We start from the raw sequence: 20,905 nt of genomic DNA, 5'->3' as shown, positions 1-20,905 counted from the left end.
ATTTTTGGCAGAATTATAGTGTGAGGACATACTTTTATGAAACATTTTTATAGCACTGTGAGTACTGACTGAAAGAGGGACTTACTCTTTGTCAAAGGATATTTCAAAATCCCTTATGCAAAGCTGCAGTCAGTGAAGAAAGTCTTATTGGCATGGTAACTGATTTGGAAGATTGAGAGAGATCAAGGAACATGGAGCTGTAAGAATTATTGAATCAATGTTACGGTATTTTGTTGTTCACAGATTCAAGCTGAGTCACTCAAGTCTGCCCGAAAAAGATCAGAAACCTGGCAAATCTGGATATCAGATACTTCATCAAATCGCATGGGTTCTGGGAAATAAAAATAAATCAATGAAACAAGTGCCAAGTCCCAGTTTTGAAAAACTTTACATAGGAATTAAGATGGCAGAATAAGTAACATTACTTGATTAGAAAGGCTTCCTGCTTTTGGAGTAATTTCTGGGCAGGATTTTGGAGATCAGTATGATGAGTAAGCTTATAAACGTTCAAAAGAGGAGTTTTTAAACTTACCTGCTATGAATATCACTTCTTCATAGTTAGTTGGTTACAAACATCTCCATTCCCATTTACTAATGATTGAATTGACTGTCCTGCCTATTTGGTATCATAGACCTTCCTGACTCCTCATTCACTGCCAAGAAGCTGCCCTTCCTTCCCATTATTGCTTGTGCAGACTGTCTTCTCCTGCACATGATTAGCTGGACTAGTTTGCTTATCCTGCTTGTAAGGGCATGGATGGAATCATGAACCCTTACTCCCTCCTCATTTTATTTTACTGGGAGTACCTCTGCTCCCTTTTGTACTTCCAGTATCCTTATGGGAGCTGAAGTAACTGCTTACATGAAAAACTAGTAATAGATAAGGGTTTAATATCTTTCTAGCTTGAAATGATCAGGAATTATCATGCGCCTGAACAGAAATTCTGAGTCTCATGAAAACAAATGACAAAACTGAGATGACAGGACCTCCCATGCCTGCTATTGTCTTATTTTAGTTGAATTAAAGTGTGAAATAATATTACTGTGGTTACAGATATACTTATCTTAGTTATTTATTAATGTGTTTTAATTTACAAGTGTTTAACTTCTCAGTGTATATTGTTTCTCTTCTATAAAACGGATTGAATTGTAATTGAGATTAGCTGTTTATATGTTTGTAAGTAAATAACTGTCTTTCCTACTACAGGAGATCATTGTAAGCTTCAGAAAGAGTCAAGCAGAGGGAGCCCTCAGAAAAATGTAAAAGTTATGGAAGATTTTCCAACGTAAAATATAAAGACATATTTTCATCCTTAAACATACAATTCCAGCTTTTTTTTAACCAGGAAGTAGCCATTATATTGAAGTGCTTCAGCTTCCTTTTGGAGTCTTACTATAAGTAACTGCTATAGTGCCTGGTAATCTTTTATATTTGACAGTGAGCAAAGCATTTTTCTTTGATAGTTTTATTCTATGATAGTTTTAATCTATTCTTTAAACTCACACGATTCACTCCTACTGGTGTTTTGATGCTTTGCAGTAGATGTTGTCCAAACTTTGAGCTGGAAGGTAGGGCAGTCATCAGGCACAATGATGTAACTCAAAATGCCATGAGAAGGAACAGAAACAATATGGAGTCTTTTGTGAGCAATGATAGCAAGGGCTCTGATGTGGCACTGATATGCTGGACAAAATGGTGCTCCCTAGAGAAGCCTGCAGTTTAGGAAGCCAAAATTTGTATGATAGCTTTGCTGCACACAGTTTGGGACCATGTTTGGCACAGAAGACCAGACTACGTTTAATCCTAAGTAAACCTCTCTGACTTCATATAATGGAAATCTGAGGAACCTCAGCACCAGTTACTTCAGTCTGTTTATCTGCTTCTCTTGCACTGAATTATTTGATAATGTAAACATACCCGTTGGACACAATTCAGATCCACTTCAGCTAATTTACTAGTTGCAGCTACTGATTTAATATTAAAAAACAAACAAACAAAAAACTTGACACTATTGTTCACTTATTTCCCCTAACATTCTGGGCTATATACACCACTTTCATTTCACTGATGAATTGTATACTTCTTTTATATTCTGATATGCATATTCATGACAAATTTATTTCATATCTAGCATAGCGTATCATTCATATCCCCTTTTTCAGAGTTAGCATAAAGAATTACAATAGGTATCCACGCACTAGAAATAGATAGTCTGTAAGGCAGCAGTGAGTCACACTGAACAGAACACTACATGCAGCTCTGGACACTGATATTAAAAAGTGGTAAATAAACTGGTAATTCAGAAAAAAGCAAAAATATAGGCAAAATTCACATTCAGAAAAAGCTAAATGATAAAATTACAAAGAAGAAAAAGTACTTGATTTAAATAATCCAATAAATGTAGCAAACTGCATTGTGACAAAAAGTAAGAAAGGAAAAATAGTCTGATTATTGGGAAATCTAATTTAAAAAGTTTGAAAATGGAACCTGAAATTCTATCACTTGTAGCATATATGTATATCATAGAATCATAGAATGGTTTGGGTTGGAAAGGACCTTCAAAGATCATCTAGTCTACCCCCCTACCATGGGCAGGGACATCTTTCACTAGATCAGGTTGCTCAAAGGCCCATCCAACCTGACCTTGAACGCTTCCAGGGATGGGGCATCCACAAATTCTCTGGGCAACCTGTTCCAGTGTTTCACTATCCTCATCATAAAAAATTTCTTCCTTGTGTCCAATCTAAATATCATATTTCAGTTTAAAACCCTTGCCTTTTGTGCTGTCACTACAGGCCCTTGTAAAAAGTCTCTCTCTTTCTTTCTTATAACCCCACTTTATATTTTGAAAGGCTGCAGTAAGGTCTCCCCGGAGCCTTCTCTTCTCCAGGCTGAACAACTCCAAATCTCAGCCTTTCTTCATATAGCCTTTCTTCAATGTACCTGTAGAAGCCCTTCTTATTATTCTTTGCATCCCTCACCAAATTCAGCTCTGGCTGTGCCTTAGCTTTCCTGTTCCCATCCCTATGCATCTAGGCAGCATCCTTATATTCTTCCCAGGATACATGTCCCTGGTTCCACTGCCTGTGCGTTTCCTTCTTATACTTTGACCAGGAGGTCTTTACTCAGTCATGCTGGTCTCCTGCCTTCCTTGCCCAATTTCTTACACTTGGGAATCAAGAGCTCTTGCACTTTAAGAAAAATATCCTTAAAGAGCTGCCAGCTTTGTTCTGCTCCTTTATCCCTGAAGGCAGCTTCCCAGGAGGTCACATCCACTAGTTCCTTAAACAACTGAAAGTTTGCTCTCCTAAAATTCAGGGTCCTGACTCTACTCTTCACCTGGCCCACATCCCTCAAGATTGTGAATTTTGTGTGTGTGTTATGTCTGTGTGTGTGTCTAAAGTAAACTTCAGCCAAGTTATATAAAATTAGCAATTAGATTTGGAGAATGTCTTTCTCTTTTTATGATACTAGTTGCCATGGTTGCTTCTTAAAAATACTAACTATGGTATTTTTTTTTTTCTTTACTTTAAAAAGGGAATTTAGTTTGTCCTGTCACCAGGTAATTTCTTTGGTTTTGTAAATTCTTAGGCCTCACTTTTCTATGCATGACTCCCCCATGTTATATCAGTTCATTTGCGGAGCAGGTTTCCAGAATGCTTTCCTCTCAAGAAATTATGTGTTCTTTAGAAAAACTAAACAAAGCTGGAAAAAAATATAGTAAAATACTTGAACAAATTGAGTTTAAAAAAAAATGGTTGAATCTCTGATTCCATTAAGTTATTTAACTTTAGTAGAGCCAGGATTTCACATCGTGGATCATATTTACAGTAAGTAGTTAAGAAGCAGGCATTGACTGTTTTTAACTGTATGGAAAATACTTTTTTCCTTTCTTATATTTATATAGGAAGATTTAGCTCACAACTCCAACTTCATTAGCAGTTTCATAATGTTCCAGCCTCACCTCTTTCACACTTTCTTCTTTGTACTGAGTTAGAGACCAGTTTCTACCCTGGGGTTTGCTTTCATCTTTAAATCCAACTACTAAGGCTAAGCAGACTTACAACTGACTTGCATTTCCAAATGACACTTACAGAGCTTCAGTCCTGTGGAAGTTGTGTCTGTATTGCAATGACTATTCCATGCATTTTACATTACAGCTGTCACAGCTGCTGTTCACCCTTCTTTTCCCTAAATATTCCATATACTCTAGCTTAATGTTTTTCAGAGAAACAGAGGTCCAGGGGAGCAGGCAAATCTATTCACCAGTAATGTGATTATAAATTTCAAACAAGGCTAGAAGGGTAAAATTTTAAAAAAAACAGGGATTTCTGGAATTATTATATTCTGGTCAGAGTCCATCTTGGATAATCAGGTTTTGGACACTTAATTTTCCTTGTAATTCAGTTGTATATCAAATAGATTTTTAATGAATATTAAAAATGTTATGGTTATCAAAATTATACATATTTGTGCCTGTTATGTTGTGCAGTGTTTCGGGCAGTTCAAGAGCATAGGAATGACTGCATTTCATTTTAATAAAGTTTATCTACAGATCATCTAGCACAGGAAATATTGAAATCCAAGAGGTGATCCAGCAGTGGTATTATTCCTGTGTGTGGCATTAGGCATTCCTAAGTCTCACATTTTGCTCAATACATTATATGCCAGCAGATGTGCATGGGAAAAATGTGTTACAGAAATCAACAAGGATATCAATGCAAAGACTAAAATGACTATGATGCAGTTTTCATCAAAATAATTTTTCAGAAAAATACAAACAATAACTATTAAGTTCTTTAAAAGTTGAAAAACAATGCAGATGAAAAACCTGTAGATGCTGCTGATAGGAACATTTCTGTCCCACATGCAGACATTGTGAAGGTAACCACAGAAATAAGGAAATGGTGGGAGGAATAGATCATATATTGTTTTATTGCTCCATTTCCAGGTTCTCAGTCTGCTATGATGATATTTGCTTCTCTTCAGGAACTGCTCATTGTTAACCACGCCCATCTTTGCGTCTTTTAAAATAGCTGGTACAGAAATCTTGTTTTACTAGGAAAATGGAGAATACATGGTAACTTACCTGAGTAAAACTCAAAGAAGGTAAAAGTTTTACAGTGTGTCAATAGATCTGTATACTCACTGGAGCCTTCTCTGGGCTGCAAGCAGTAAGTTTACAGTTGTTTAATTTTCCTCCATTATTACCTCTGTAGGTAACAGGTGCCATATAATGTGTGGTAGCAACGTGGGTTTCTTCCTAATAAAAATGCACCCAGAACAGGAAGGTGAGAAAGCTCCAAGAAGCAGGAGTGACCCTGTCACTCATCACAGCAGGAAGCTGAATCAGCTCCACTATCTTCCACATAGAGTTACCAATCTTGTTATTTATAAAAAAATACTGCATCACTTAAATATGCAAAACATTCAGAAAATAGGAAGCCTGGGTTTTGTTTTATTTCTCTCTTCTTAACTCCGAAGTAATTTTTTTTCACAGTCATCTAGCTTAAACTGTTTCTTTTTTAATGAAAATTGAGATTCATAATTAACACAGTTTTTCAACTTGTAGAACTACAGTCTTCATATCAGACACCAAGTATTAGGAGATTACAACAAAAAAAAAGCAGTGATAACATTATATAGAGCTCGTGCTTTACTTTTGTACTTCTAAAGGGACAGTTTATGTCCTTTGAGATATAAGTGATCTCTATAATGGTCAAGAAGTAAAATAGAAAGTTTGTCTCTCAAACATAAACATATTGGGAAGGTATTCTTCCTAAAGTCCTACTGCCTCCCCTTCTACAAAAATAATTGAATTATATATCTAATTTATTATGCCCAGTATTTTTGTATCTACCTCAAAGTATACCTTATTGTAATTGTGTATTTTTTCATTAGTAGCTGACCGTTTTGCAGACTATAAAAATGAATATAATCTTCTGATTCTCATACTACACTTGTTCATCAGAAATGACTGTACAATAAGTAAACTTTATATCTTAATTTTGTTTCAGATATGTGTATATGAAGGCATTTGCAATAACTACTGTAGAGAAAAATAGGAATATAGTTTTCTGTACAACAGTTCCTTAAGATTGTTTTTTGTTACTGTGTTTATAGAGTTCAGGACAACTTTCACTTGCTTGAAAAAACTAGCAGTAGAAAAGGAAATAGCATGAAGGTGTATAGGGTGGGACTGAGGGTGAAGTTCACTGCATGCAGTAATTACCTTATTTAGCTGCACAGTCCTCAGTAGATGAAGCAATTTGCTTTGTCCTAGTGAACCAAATACATCCCATTCTGCAATTCTGCATGGGATGCTGTAACTTTCCATCATCTACTACTATGACCCATGCCACAATCTATCACATATTTAGCAAAGAACTTAGAAAAAAAATCAGGTACATAATGGTTATCAAGTAAGTTCTTAGAGGGTGGGGATGATAATAATGTACATATATTTGCAATTTTGAATTAGGAACACTATTATACTCAATAGCGTGTGTGTGTGTACATATATATATCTCTCAGTATTTATCCTTACTTAGAGCATTTTTAAAAACACTTAACACCTTCAATATCTAGTGAATGCATTTTATATTTCAATATAGTTGTTATTTTCTAGAAATCTGACATTTATGAATAGACTATTTGTTTACCAACTTCAATTTCTAGTTAGACCATATTATAGTGCACTAAAGTAATTTAAATGCCTAAGCTTTATTGGCAGTTTTTATTTTCTCCTGTTTTCTTTGACCTATATTACTTCCAAAGTTTGCCTTTTGATTAATATTATCTTTGTAACCTTAGTTCACAGGGATATGTTCACCAAGATGCTATAAATCATTCTATATGATAGCTCTCACTATGATTACAGTGAGAGTGAGCAGTGCAATGCAGACTATTCCTGGAATATAGGATACATTTTAGTCTTACAGGTGGAGAAAATAAAGGTTCTGTGGAAGAATGTGTTTTTAGATATAAGTCTGGTCTTTGTGGTTGTGTTCAGTTACTGAAGACAGTTGTTCAGGGCTTTTTTGTTTTGTTTTTCACAAGTGCTGAGGGAGCTGGAAGATGTCATTGCGAGGCCACTCTCGATAATCTTTGATCAATCATGGTGATTGGGAGAAGTGCCCAAAGACTGGAGAAAGGCAAATGTCACTCTTATTTTCAAGAAGGGCAAAAAAGAGGACCCAGGAAACTACAGGCCTGTCAGCCTCACCTCCATCCCTGGGAAGGTGATGGAGCAGCTAATCCTGGAAACCATTTCCAGGCACATGAAGTACTAGAAGTCATCAAGAGTAGTCAGCATGGCTTCACCAAGGGGAAGTCATGCTTGACCAATCTGATAAACTTCCATGATGAAGTGACTGGCCTGGTAGAAGAGGGCAGAGCAGTGGCTATTGTTTACCTGTACTTGAGTAAGGCCTTTGACACTGTCTCCCAGCAGGGGGGTTAGACCAGATGACCTCCAGAGGTGCCTTCCAACCTCAGCCATTCTGTGATACTTTTGAGTTGTTTTTGCAAAATCTTTAAATCCCTTGTCTGAAAAATCTCAAAATGCTTTACAGGGAATAATTGAATGTCAGTTCTGCTCTGAGGTGGGGAAATCTACTCATTTTATAGTTGGGAAAAACTGAACAATATGGATAGCAAGTAGAGGAGTTGGATATTCTCTAGTTTCCTAGCACTAATCATCTGTGATAATGAGGATGACATTAGGAACTGAGAGGACTGATCAGTATTATAGTTAATATTTTCCATTATTATTCATTATGTGATAACTACAACAATATGAAAAAATAAACAAATAAAAAAGTATGAAGGAGAAGGCTAACACAGAGCACTTGAAAGGATCTGCTTCTGACCCTCTAATATTTATTTTTCCTATCTGTTATTAGACACAGACTAAGTGATATGACACATACTATTAATATGATCTCCACATATAGCAAAAGTAGCAGCACATGAGTAGCAAGAAACTTCAGAAACAGGTATGTTTTGATTTAGTTAGCCAGCCAGCATTGGAAGTTATCTGAAGTGGCTGGAAGAGAGGAAGTGTCTGTAGTCCACAAAAAAACAAGTTTCACTTGTAGACCTGCCACCCCTTCTTTTTTGATCAGATAATAGACTATTTTGGTTGAATTAAATGTGCAGTGGAGGTATACTGATTCTGTTCACTAATTGTTTGTTTTTATCAGCCGAGGGTGTTTTAAGTACCTGACCCAGGGAGAAGGTATAATATGGCTAATTGCTTCACTGAGGCAGTCTGTCCTGCTGGTTTAATAACATGGTTGTGGTTGTGGTTTTCACTGATGGAATTCAGTTGAAATACTAGGTATTACCTGCTGTGTGGTTCTTTCCAGGGGTGTGTAGTGGTTTAACCCCAGCTGGCAACTAAGCACCTCGCAGCCACTTGCTCACTCCTCCCCCCTCCCAGTGGGATGGGGAGGAGAAGCAGAAAAAAAGTAAAACTCATGGGTTAAGATAACAACAGTTTAATAATTGAAATAAAATATTATAATAATTATAATAATAATAGTAGTAGTAGTAGTAATGAAAAGGGAGATAAAAAGAGAGAGAAATAAACCCCAAGAAAGACAAGTGATGCACAATGCAATTGCTCACCACCCACTGATCGATGCCCAGTCAGTCCCCGAGCAGCAATTGGCACCTCCTGGCCAACTCCCCCCAGATTACATACTGAGCATGATGTCCTATGGTATGGAATATCCCTTTGGTTAGTTCGGGTGAGCTGTGTTGGCCATGCTCCCTCCCAGCTCCTTGTATACCTGCTTGCTGGCAGAGCATGAGAAACTGAAAAATCCTTGACTTGGTATAAACAATACTTAGCAACAACTAAAACATCAGTGTGTTATCAACATTATTCTCATACTAAATCCAAAATACAGCACTGTACCAGCTACTAGGAAGAAAATTAACTCTGTCCCAGCTGAAACCAGGACAGGTTGTTCTTAAAGAAAACTTTATGAGGTTTAAGTCTTCACTGACAGACAATTCTTGGCATGAAGAAATTGCCTCCACTTCCTCTTTAACTTGCTGTTGGATTTTTAGCAAAAGCATTGGGAGCTATCTGCTGTAGTTTCAGCATATTCAACTTGTATTAGTGACTTGTGGTCACTGTGCTGTTTGTGTTTATAGAAACTTCAGATTAGTGTTTAAAAATGAAATTTGAAAATGAAATATTAATTTTTACTCTTTGGTAGTTGGAGGAAGGGGCTTTTTCCTTTGTTCTTAATAATCACTAGGAACTTCCATAATCTTGGTATGATAAAGTGAAAGTCATGGTTATTCTGTTACTAATTAACTTGTTCTGTAGCAACTCAGTATAATTTGTACTCAATTTGTACAGCTTTCACAATGGAAAATAAGGAATATTTGCTGCTTTTCTAAGTTAAATACTGATTTTATGGAATTACTTCAGCAAGTAGTAATGCTGTATGAAAAGAAAAACAATTCCCCAGAGAGAGAGAGGCACCTAAATCCATGCAACTATGTCTGTACTTATTTGGGATGTTTGCTTTGGGGAAAGATAAGAAGGAAGAGAAAACAAACAGAACATATTTGTGGAGTTTTTTTAAAAGACCATTTAGGAAGTGTGATGAGTTACTACAAATATTTAACAGCAAAGTTATCTGTAATATTGACTTTTCACAGTGGTTTTCTATCCAAAGCCCTATATATTTACAGTTTCTTGTTGTTGAAAAGCATGTTTGACATGGAGGGAGGGAAAAGAAGGATGTTGTTTTTTCTGAGCTTCTCATCCAACACTGAACCAAAATACCTTTTCCTGTAGTGCTCAGTAGCTTTTGATTTTTGATGGAAACTGTAATGATAATAGAGGTAAGATAGAGCCAATTCTCTGGCTTCTCAGTGTCTTTCACAATTTTGAGAACATGTTTCGGGCTGCTTCTTTGAGTTCTGTCTCATTTTGCATCAAGTAAAATTTGTTAATCTGCAGGTTTATTTCTGTGACCTCAATGGGCAGTATAGCAACAGCAGCTCTTTGCCTTACATCTGCTTATTTCATCATTGAAATGAGTATCTATTTGGTCTCTAGAACCTAGTCTACATTGTGACATACTCACTCTTCCTGATAAATTCAGCTATGATAGAAAATATAAAGGAACCTACTTGTGGTGGGTTGACCCCAGCCAGCAGCTAAACACCCACCAGACACTTTCTCACTTCGCCCGCAAAGAGATGGGGAAAGAATCAAAAGAGCAAAAATGAGAAAAACTCATGGGTCGAGATAAAGACAGTTTAATAAGTGAAAGAAAAAAGAAAAAGAAGTGATACAAAGGCAGTCAGTCACCACCTCCCACAAATAGACTAATGCCCAGCCAGTCTCCGAGCAACAGCTACCTTGGAAAAATTCCCCCCCCCCAGTTTTATTGCAGAGCATGACATTATATGCCATGGAATATCTCTTTGGTCAATTCAGGTCAGCTGTCCCAGCTATGTCCCCTCCCAACTTCTTGCCCACCCCCAGCTTACTCATTGACAGAGGCAGAGTGAGAAAAAGAGAAGGCCTTGACACTATGCAAGCACTGTTCAGCAATAGCTAAAACACTGGTGTGTTATCAATATTGTTTTGGGCAAATCCAAAACACAGTACCATATGGGCTGCTATGAAGAAAGTTGACTCCATCCCAGCCAGACCCAATACACTAAAGATTTTTCTTCACATTTTAAATGACTTTTAGTAGTTTCAAATGTGTGAAAAAAATGGGGGGGGGGGGGGCTATTTCTTGTTCTTAGAGACCTGGCTGCAAGGAACTGCTTGGTAGATGAAAACAACATTTTGAAAATAAGTGATTTTGGAATGTCTCGTCAAGAGGATGATGGAGTTTATTCATCATCAGGCTTAAAGCAGATTCCTATCAAGTGGACTGCTCCAGAAGCTCTCAACTATGGTAAGGATATATCTTTATCTTCTTGGTATAAAAAATATACAGTATAAGGTGCAAGGGGACTACATCATGGACAGTATTTGAGCATATATATATATAATTTTTCCTTTTCCCAGTTCAGATCAACAGATGTTTAAAGTATTTTAGTTATCTTAAAAATAATATTTCAGCCTCATTTAAGTTATGTAAAAATACTATTTTCCCTTCAAAAAGAACAAGGCAGCAACATCAAAATTGCTACTTATTCAACAGTAAAATAATGCTGTGGTTATGTTGCTAACTCGTTCCAGTGAGTGGGAATTTCTGCATATTTATGGCATTTTTTAAAAGAAGGCAGAAGATTTTAACATTCTAGAGCACTCTATCAGATAAATGATTAGATAAATCATTGCATTGGAGAAAAAAAAGCTTTATTTATTTTTTTAAACTGCAGCTTTTGTTTATATGCACTTTTATATATTGCTATGCTATTATGGGGGGAAAAAATCCATTATTTCTTATTGAGTGAAGTGGTCCATACTATGTGGGTAATAGTTTCAAAACAAAAATAGAAACTGCTGGATTTAGCTTTTTAGCTTGTAGGTAAAACTAGAAAAATTTATTCTTCTAAGTGAGCTGTGAAGAAGCAGCAGCATATTAAATGAATGAGGTCATATTTTGAATGCACTTCTCTCAACCAATTCTTTACTTGAGTTCTTAGAAAAAAAATTTAAACATTTTATATCTTCCTGTTAAGTATCTCTAAATACTTCTCCCACCTTTTAGAGCTTTTGTTTAAAATCATGCATTGGAAATCATAATTTTCTAACTTATGATTGTTAGAAGAAGAATCCCTTTCATTAGCACTTTTGCAGAAGTTAACGCCATAACACAATAATGCAAATCTTCCCCTTGGAAAGCTAATAATAAATGTAGTTAGAGTGACTGACCCTCTATTATCTATTTTTCTAAGAGGTGCTAGTGTTGCTAATGTTTGCTGTGGAATACTATTTCTATTTTGGGTGTTTATTCCACTATAAAAGGTGTTTTGAATTTTTATTTTCATTGTTTCAAAAGTACTTGTCATTTATTTGATATATAATGGAAACCCCTTCTCCACAGCCATACCAGTCCAGTCTACTACATGAAGCAGAAAACTGGCTTTTAGGACACCTTCATTTTGTACTTCTGAGTCTTTGCTATTTTCCACACCTTACAGGAGAAGAACATATAGCTGATTAACATCTTTACTTATTTGCTGTTTCCTAAAATGAATCAATACCCTGCCAGTTTTAAGTGATTTTCTGCAGTGTTTGGAAAATAACCTGTTTCAAACATTTGTTAAAGTATTCAGCAGTCTAATATTCAGCTTTCAAAATATGGTTGAAGCTTTCTGTGTTGTTTTTTTTTTTATGGATCATTTTCAAGGGAGTCCTTGAAAAGTGCAAGGTAAAATAATTGGTTTGTGTTTTGCCATTCTAATAATATGGTCATAATTATTGTATTAATTTGTGTAGGTAACACTGAAAGTAGTTAAGGATACCAGAGTGAAATAGAACTAAATGTGCAATATTTCAAAACTATATGACAACCATTGAGCATGTCAGTTCTTAATGTCAAAATTTAATGGTTAGAGGAAAATGAGAAATAGGGTCATTTGGTCATTACATGAATGATACAGTGCTTAAGAAAATAAATAAAAGTGCCTTTTTTTAAACACTTCTGGATTCACTTTATATGACATTAATAGCAGTCACAAAAAGATTTTAAATGTCAAAATTCAGGTTGGGAAGTCTAGAAACTGGATTAAGGCAAATGGAACTGTTAGGGAGTTGTGTATGAAGTCATGAATGAAATCTTGATGCTACTGGAGCATATGGAAGATTTAACCTTTAGTTCAGTAGGTACTGTTCAGTGCCATTCCATACCATTATTTTTACTTGGGACTATATGATTTCCATCACTTCCAGCAAGTGAAAAATTGCTTTAAATGCACCTAATAAATTACATATTTAGGCCAAGGTGTAGGGTATTTTCGCTTACAGTTCTCTCAAAATTAAAATGCACTTTTAATGCATATGTTTTTCCAGTACAACATTTCCAGTTCTTTGTAATGTTAATAAATTACTGTATTTGTTTATGAAAGAGCATGCCCTTTTTTTTCCCAGATAATATTATAGTGGGAAAGATAATTAACTGTCTAGAAGTTGTACCTTCTTTAAAAAAAATAATCACTTGTATCTACCGAAGGACTTTAATGAAAAGTGTTAAATTACTGGATGCCAAACTCTGAAGAGAGTTGAGATATAGACAAGAAAACTAATCTTACAACAAAGAGCAAAGTGAATGTCCATAATTACTGTTTAATAAGCACACAAGCTAATGTAGATAGAGTTGTTAGCTGGAAGTGATATTTAGTTTAAGAGTAAACTGAACTTTCTGACATCAGAACAGTTTTCATGTCACCAACTGTCACTATAATTTACATGTATTTTCCTTTTTTCTAGTGTAAGTAGATTTAAAATGTTTAGCTGAAAATTTGACACAAGCAATGGGATTATAGGACCTTTCTGGAAATGCAGCAGAAGGAAGGGGAAATAAGACGAATGAGCTAGTTTGGTTTAATGCTCAGAGATGAGCAAACACACATTTGCAAGCATGTGTATGTTTTTAAGAATAAAGACACTCATAGAATGTAACAAAGAAATAAAGTCATGAAAAATGATGACAGAAATATGATAAATGGATTTTTAAGGTAACATTTTCATAGGGCCTGCTGCAAAGGGCTAGGAGCTTACACTTTCTGATATAGCATGCATCTTGAGGTGAATCCATCAGGAACAATAGAAATATCACCCCCAAGAGCTGTCCTTCTCCTATAATATAAAGCTTTTATTCCACAAAGAGGTTTGGATTTAAATTATCTTAATTTTGCAATCTGTCTGAAGCATAGCTGACAATAGTAGTAGGCCAGATTACTTTTTTTAACCTCATTGGGTGCATCAGTTCTTCAAAGTCCAAATTAAATAACAGTTGAAGCAACTGTAGATTCATTTCCAGAGAGTAGTTTCTCAGAGTAAGAAACCCAGGTCCTCTTTGTAATTAAGAACTATATTGATTTTAGCTCCTCTTGGAGGACTCATTGCCATGCTATATTAGGGAACTGGAAAAGGTAAATTTTTTAAAAGTATCTTCAGAGTTGAAAGTGATTACAAACAAGGAAAAAAAAACCCTGACATTTTTCTGTCCTTTTATATTAAAAGAAAATAAAAAAAATATTTTGGGGCAGTAAATGGAAAGAAATTCTTAACTTACATGGAAAATGACCAACATGCTAAGATCTTCTCAGCCATGTGCTTTGTGTAACAAGTCTCTGTCAAATTACAGAACTTTAGGTTAGCTTATATTATTCCTAGGTATTAACTTTAAGATAATTTATGTTTATAATTTGAAATACAGGAGAACATGATATCACAATTATGTAAAACATGAATTATTCTGTAAGTTAAGCCACTGGTTTTCTTTCCTTTCCTTAGGGAGATACACATCTGAGAGTGATGTATGGAGCTTTGGAATCCTTTTGTGGGAGACCTTCAGTTTAGGAGTATGCCCGTACCCTGGAATGATGAACCAACAAGCACGAGAACAAGTGGAGAAAGGTAGTTAATTGTAGGGAACAAAAGAGATGCTGTGTAGATCCATAGGGATGTAGGTACATACAGTATGAAAAATAGCAAAGAAATAACATATGGGTTATCTAGCAACTTTAGCATAAATATGAGATTATTTAATTGCTGTTTAGCTTTCTGGGAGAAGTAGTGTGATTTATAGGCTTCTTGCAAAAAGGAAGATCATGACTAGTGACTTAGGGGAAGACAGAGTTATAGCATGTTGGCTTTTGTGGCTACAGAACTAAAAGGTGAAATGGAGAGGAGGGATTGATTGCTGTGCAAATAGAAGCTTGACCAGAAAGAATTAGTTAAGATAATGCAGGTGGAAATATCCCAAGCTGCTAGAAAAAAAATTATATCTTTCTATCTTCTCTATTAAAGCATTTCAGACAAAATTTTAAGTTATGGTGGAGATTGGCAAGCTAGTTGAACAGTGAATGCCACATTTTTTTTCTTTTTTACAAAATAATCAAAAGACTTTTATTTAAAAGTAACAAATAACTGTGAGCAAGGTTTCAGGTCTTTGATTTCATCACCTTTAGTGGCATTTCAGGACTCTTTCTCCTCTACATAATTCTACTGTGTAATTCATAAACAGGTTCTTAGCTAGTAAAACTACCAAATGATAAAAAAGCTAGTTTGCTTGTTAATTATAATCACTGTAGATGACCACAGAAGTTTGTCCTTAAAAAGCCAAAGAAAAATCTGATGTTTTTCAGAGCAGAGGATTGTTTATAAAAACAAGTCTTACTACCTAAGTACTGCAATTCTGTATGAACCCACCGAGAAAGATAACACAAGTCATATAAAATTTACCCTCAATATTTTTTAATGCAATGATATTGAACTTAACTAATTTCTTTTTAAATTTGTCAATATGTATCATTTTTCAATGCTATATGTTTCTCCCTTTTTTGTGTACCAGGATACCGAATGTCAGCACCACAAAAATGTCCAGAAGAAATATATAAAATAATGCAGAGGTGCTGGGCCTACAAACCTGAAAACCGGCCAAAATTCAGTGAGATTCAGAAAGAGCTGTCTTCAATCAAAAAGAAAGTGACATAGTGATAGACTAGCACCAAACTCAGTCTGCAGGACTTTATTTTCTAGTGAAGTAATATTTTCCCCTTAAACACTGCATTTATACAACATTATTTGCAATATTCTTCTAATTACTTTAAAATTAACTGGGTTTTTTTATATCCAAGTCTACCAATCATGTCTACACCTTCATTAAAGATATATTCTGCCAAATGCTATATATCCAGTCACAGTAATATTGTCATTTAGGATACACGTAAATAGAAAAGCACATACTATGAACTTAAGTGACTGTGGCTTCTATCTATTTTACATTAAGTAAATGCTAGTGAAATTTTTCAGAGGTTTTCTACATTATGCTGTGTTCTCGCTCTCCTATCCCCATCCTAGATATCAACACTATGGCATTGTAATGTGGTGACTGTGTCACACATGATGGCCTTAAAAGTGAAGACAGTTTTTGATAAGTATATGAATGAGACACTTTTATATTTTTTAAATTCTTTATGCAACTGATATTTTTAAATGATATCTTGTTTAAGGATGAAGGTCAGATTCTGGATGTAAGGTGAAATCTAGAATTTTCATTTCTAGAAAATTGAACTACATGTGCATTTCTTACCACATTATAAATACTTCTGACTTTGGATGTGATTTACTTAAGCTACTGCTTTTTTCCTATGAAGCCATCAGAATTCAGTAATATGTCTCCTCTGCAATGAACTACTTTAATTAAAAAAACAAAAAGACCAATAGCAAGTCTTGACTACATGTATGTTGTTAACAAATACTGCAAATCATCTGCCTTACAAAAAATAAGTAAAAGCAGTAGGTGCACACGTGTAGAAAAGGTCAACAAGAAGTAGATTTGCTAATGATAGCAACATGTTATAGGCAACAAATAGGACTGGTTTTAGAGGAGTAAAAGAATGTGAATTACTAGATTTGCTTTTGATCCTGACTTTTTCCTTCAATTTGCAGTAATTATCAGTATGCAGCTGGAGCCTGCAAAAGCTAAACAAAAGTACATTCCATGCATAGTGTCCAAATAAAAACACTGCTTCTCTATGCCATAAGGAAATATGTTTTAAGCCTCTAGCAGGCTGAACAAGGCAGAGTAGAAACATTAACCTTTTAACTTTTTAAAATCATTACAATCAGATTTCAAAAGACTGGGGACAGTGGAGCTGTAAATGCCACCAAGAATGAAAAAGTTTATATAAAAAATAACATTCCTCCAGAAAGAATAAAGACTCAACAGTCAGAGGAGGAAAGGCACAAAGTTTGTTACTATGACTCTTGGTTTTCTTTGAAACTTGGACTATAATGTCCCTTTGTCTCTTCTACACAAAATTCTAACTGGAATATATGTCCAGGTGTAGAATTTATGTGTTAATTCTGAGTTCTTTCATTTTCAGGAAGTTGTATATTACTAGCCATTTTAGAACACCATGTTTTTAGACATCATTTAGGTAGGCCTTAAATTAGAATTTTCAGAGTGTTGGGGGGTTTTTTTGGAGGTGAAGGACTAATTAGATGGCTAGCTAGTTGCATTATTATTTTGCAGCTCTCAGATTATAGCTATAAGAGAGTAGCTCATTTATAGGTCTCATCATCTTTATAAAGGCCTTCTCTAAAACAAAAACTGTTAGCTGTACTTAAAAAAAAAAAAAATTAATAAAATTCTCAAATGCAGTTGACTGAGGTCACAGAGTAAAAACTTAGAATAGGTGAACTTGATACTGTCTTCCCCTGCCTTCCCAGAATTGAATGCTTTGTAAGTAAAACTTGCAATAACTGGCTTGGTGTTTTATAGGTAAATATGAACTGTTATCCAATAGGACAACATAGGATGCATGCTCCTACTAGCAAAGAAGGCTTGGAGAAAAAAAAATAATTCCTAAATTGCCACTATTTGGAACTCTCATCCAGTTTTAGAACTACAAAGGTTTATAGATCAGCTACATATAGCTGAAATTTTGTGAATGGGTTAAGAGAGACAGTACATGCTTCTGCATTTAATTTAATTCAGTTTAAGTCAATTATGCTTTATAAAGAAAAATCAGATTGATAGAGGTTGCTTCTAGATTGCACATGTTGAGGCTATTGAGCAAAACATTTACACCACTAAAAAAAAATTAAAAGATTCACAGTACTGTCTTTGTACAGTCAGCTCAGTCATTTCAGTCTTTCTCAACATATAAAAAATTCCACAAATATTAAATGCAATAGCAACACAAAATCCTTGGATTACTAATATGTAAACTAGTTGTCTCTGAACTTGTGCTGCAATTATTAAAGAATCTTTCTGCTCTTTAAACAGGGCTGCAGTAGGCTAACAGCTCTAGCTGCACTGTACTGCTAAACCAGAAGAATCTGGCCCTTTGCACCTCCCAATCATTTCTTAACTCTGACAGCTCTATCTACCACAGATACTCCCCTTTCACTTATTTCAATAAAGTTACTCTTGTGAGACAAAAGTTCTGATATATCCCTGGTTTTGTTTGACTCAAAAGTTTCATAGTGATGTTATATCTTTATACCTGTGGCATTGTGTTTGTATGAAAATTTAACGTGAATCAAAGGTGAAACACATAGTTCAAATCATGGTTTAATCAAGTTACAAACCCTAAATACATAATGAATTGTCCACATCATAAAAGACATCAGAACAATAACATTCCCCACTGCCTAGTTTACAATACAGAACATCCTTTTCCTATCTTATGGAACAATATTAAGCCAGTTATGCCCCTTTCCAAAGGAATGATCTTGCTGTCAGACCAGATCCAAAACACTATCTTTAAAATTAATACCAGTTCCTCAATTCCATTTGAACTTCACTTTAAACATACCTTCTACTTATCAGAACTTTCCAAATAGTATTAATTTTCATTATTGTCATCCATTTTGCTTTTAGAAATATGACCTCTTTACATCATATAATGTTTAATTATGCAGGTAATTATACATCCCTCCCAAATTCTGAGACTTGCAACTTCAAACAACAAGCATTGCTAAGTCAATAAAAGTCTACAGGGATCCTAATTTTTCATTAGGTGACTAAGTTGATATGGCTTAATGCATTTAAAATATATAAAATTTTAAATTGAAACAATTACTTTACTGATATTTTGAACAGCAGTATTGCTTCCACAAAATATCTCTTCAATAGAAGCATTTACATTTCACTTGAATTCTACACAAAGGTAAACCTGTACCTTTGTTCCTCTCCAGTTTTTCAGTGAAAGGGACTGCTGAATTAAAGTAACCAATTCAGGTGCTTTCAGCCATTCTGATATGTAGCATAGATGCAGCCAGGATTTCATAGAGAAGGTCTTGCACTCTATATGGCAACTTTTTATAGCATGCTTATGCTTGCTACAAAGCACTAATAAATCCCCTGGAGACCAGAAGTTTCTTGTATCTCTGAATGTAGCCAATTCCTTACAACACCTGAAGTTGTAGTGCTTAAGGAGAGATAATGACAATATTATTTTCCTTCCCTCCACTTTCTGCTTGGTCATGCCACAGATTCAGACTCTTCAATAGACCTACCAACTAGAAGAAAAATAACTGTTTCCACTGTTAATTGTATCATTACCTGTAACTGACAACTTATTTTTTTCCACTGAGCTTCCCACCTAATTTTAACTAAAATGCTAAAAACATGTAATAGGAAAAACTCAGAATTTAGGCTCATCACATGGGACACAAAAGACAGGCAGACAAAGACATCTTGAGGCCTGAAAGCCAAAACCAAGCACCTATCCATCCCTTCTATTAAAGAATTGTGTAGTTATATGCATATTCAAAAGCCTTCCAGGTATAAAAATTTAAACTAATTTTAGGACTGCTGTTTTTTTCAACTGTTAATTTTCCTTCATATAGTTTTAGGCATCTGGAGAAGGAGGAGGGATGTTGAGGAAGGTGGGAAGGTTGATTCACTGACCCACTAGCACGCACACGAGAGTTTTGACACTTGTAACCTTGAGTGGGGTACAGATACAGTTTTGAAACATGTTTAAATTTTTTTCAAGTTTGTGCCAAAGTATGCATCATCAAGTTTAATATCAGGTAAAGAACCTTTTATACTCTTTGTGGTTTAAAAAATAATATATTTGTGAGACAGATCAATAATGCATAACACTGGAAATGGGTGCTTCTTCCCAAAAGTACACATGTAAAATACCAAAATATTTGTGAATTCATCTGGCTTTTAAACAAGTCCAAAAATTATAACTATGTAATAAAAGTTAGTGGTCTGTCCTTTATAATTTTAAATAGATATGCATTTAAACTTTATTTATTTGCCAATTTTTATATACTTTAAAGTTACACTTTTGAACTTAAGCTAGCTTTTTTTTTTTGTAGGCTGTTACAAAACAGAATTTCAATATTCTTGTAAACTGCAGACCATTTTTAATAGTCCTTTGTCTTTTCTGCAGTCCCCTTTTTACTGCGCCCTTCCAATAAATGTAAAATATTTGCATCAAGCTGTCTCAAATTTAATTTGATATTTACAAGATATATTTATTTACTTGCTTCTGTAGTCAAGTGGAAGATCAACTTTAGTAACACTGCTCTTGGATATGCTTTTTGTATCCAAAACATTTTGTATTTCACAAAGAAAAAAATAATTATGTGAATTCTGTTGGCAATTTCTGGAATTAACACCTCTGTGATCCCTGCTCACAGTTTGGCTATCACTTGTGGCTACCTTTTGTAATTCATAAGGGACTGAAAGAAAGAGTAACTCAATGGGTACGAGGGAAAGGACATGTCAAAACAGGTTCAGAACTTTGGGGCTAGAACCTTGCAGCTTTGAGGGTGTGAGACCATGTATGTTTTTTCCTCAATCCAGAATTGTGTTAGGAAGCTAATCTCCCCATTTCTACAAGCATTTCCAGGTAAGAGGAATGCAGTAATCTGAAGATATATACAAGCTTTATAATGTTTCTTTTACCCATGACCTAGTGCTCTGTTTACTTTATATTTAAAAAAAAATATCTTATTCATATTACTTATATTTTAAATGCTAGTTTGGTTTTAAACCAGTTTCTTTAAAGCCACTTTATGCTTTACTTAGAACAAAACCAAGCTCCATAATTACTGCCATTTTCACCATGCTTTGATGCAAGTTCTTTGATTTCCATAATCCCTTCTTAGTGTTAATATAAAGATTGATATACCAAAATTATGACTCAGGTAGAAAAAAAATCCAAACTATTGTGCTTTAAAAATGTTTTAATGAAATCTTCCAAGATCTCATG

The 20,905-nt window shown here is 34.9% G+C and overlaps 1 protein-coding gene across 3 annotated transcripts in view; it reads left to right on the top strand.

Moving 5' to 3' along the window:
• Nucleotides 1-19,990, top strand: part of LOC138683425 (tyrosine-protein kinase Fer-like) — a 219,998-nt gene extending 200,008 nt beyond the window's left edge. For 2 of the 3 annotated variants that reach the window (XM_069775155.1, XM_069775156.1), the window contains 3 exons: nucleotides 10,787-10,941; nucleotides 14,454-14,576; nucleotides 15,514-19,990. In XM_069775155.1, the coding sequence (XP_069631256.1) occupies nucleotides 10,787-10,941; nucleotides 14,454-14,576; nucleotides 15,514-15,656 (421 nt within the window). In that variant the 3' untranslated portion in view covers nucleotides 15,657-19,990. Of the gene's footprint in view, nucleotides 1-10,786; nucleotides 10,942-14,453; nucleotides 14,577-15,513 lie in introns of those variants that run through there. The other variant, XR_011322956.1, reaches the window with a different exon arrangement.
• The last annotated feature ends 915 nt before the right edge of the window (nucleotides 19,991-20,905 follow it).

Source organism: Haliaeetus albicilla, chromosome W (assembly GCF_947461875.1).
Source record: "Haliaeetus albicilla chromosome W, bHalAlb1.1, whole genome shotgun sequence".
In the NCBI taxonomy this organism is placed as follows: domain Eukaryota; kingdom Metazoa; phylum Chordata; class Aves; order Accipitriformes; family Accipitridae; genus Haliaeetus; species Haliaeetus albicilla.
The sequence above is the reverse complement of the archived record's forward strand: the minus strand, read 5'-3'. Positions and strand labels throughout refer to the sequence as shown.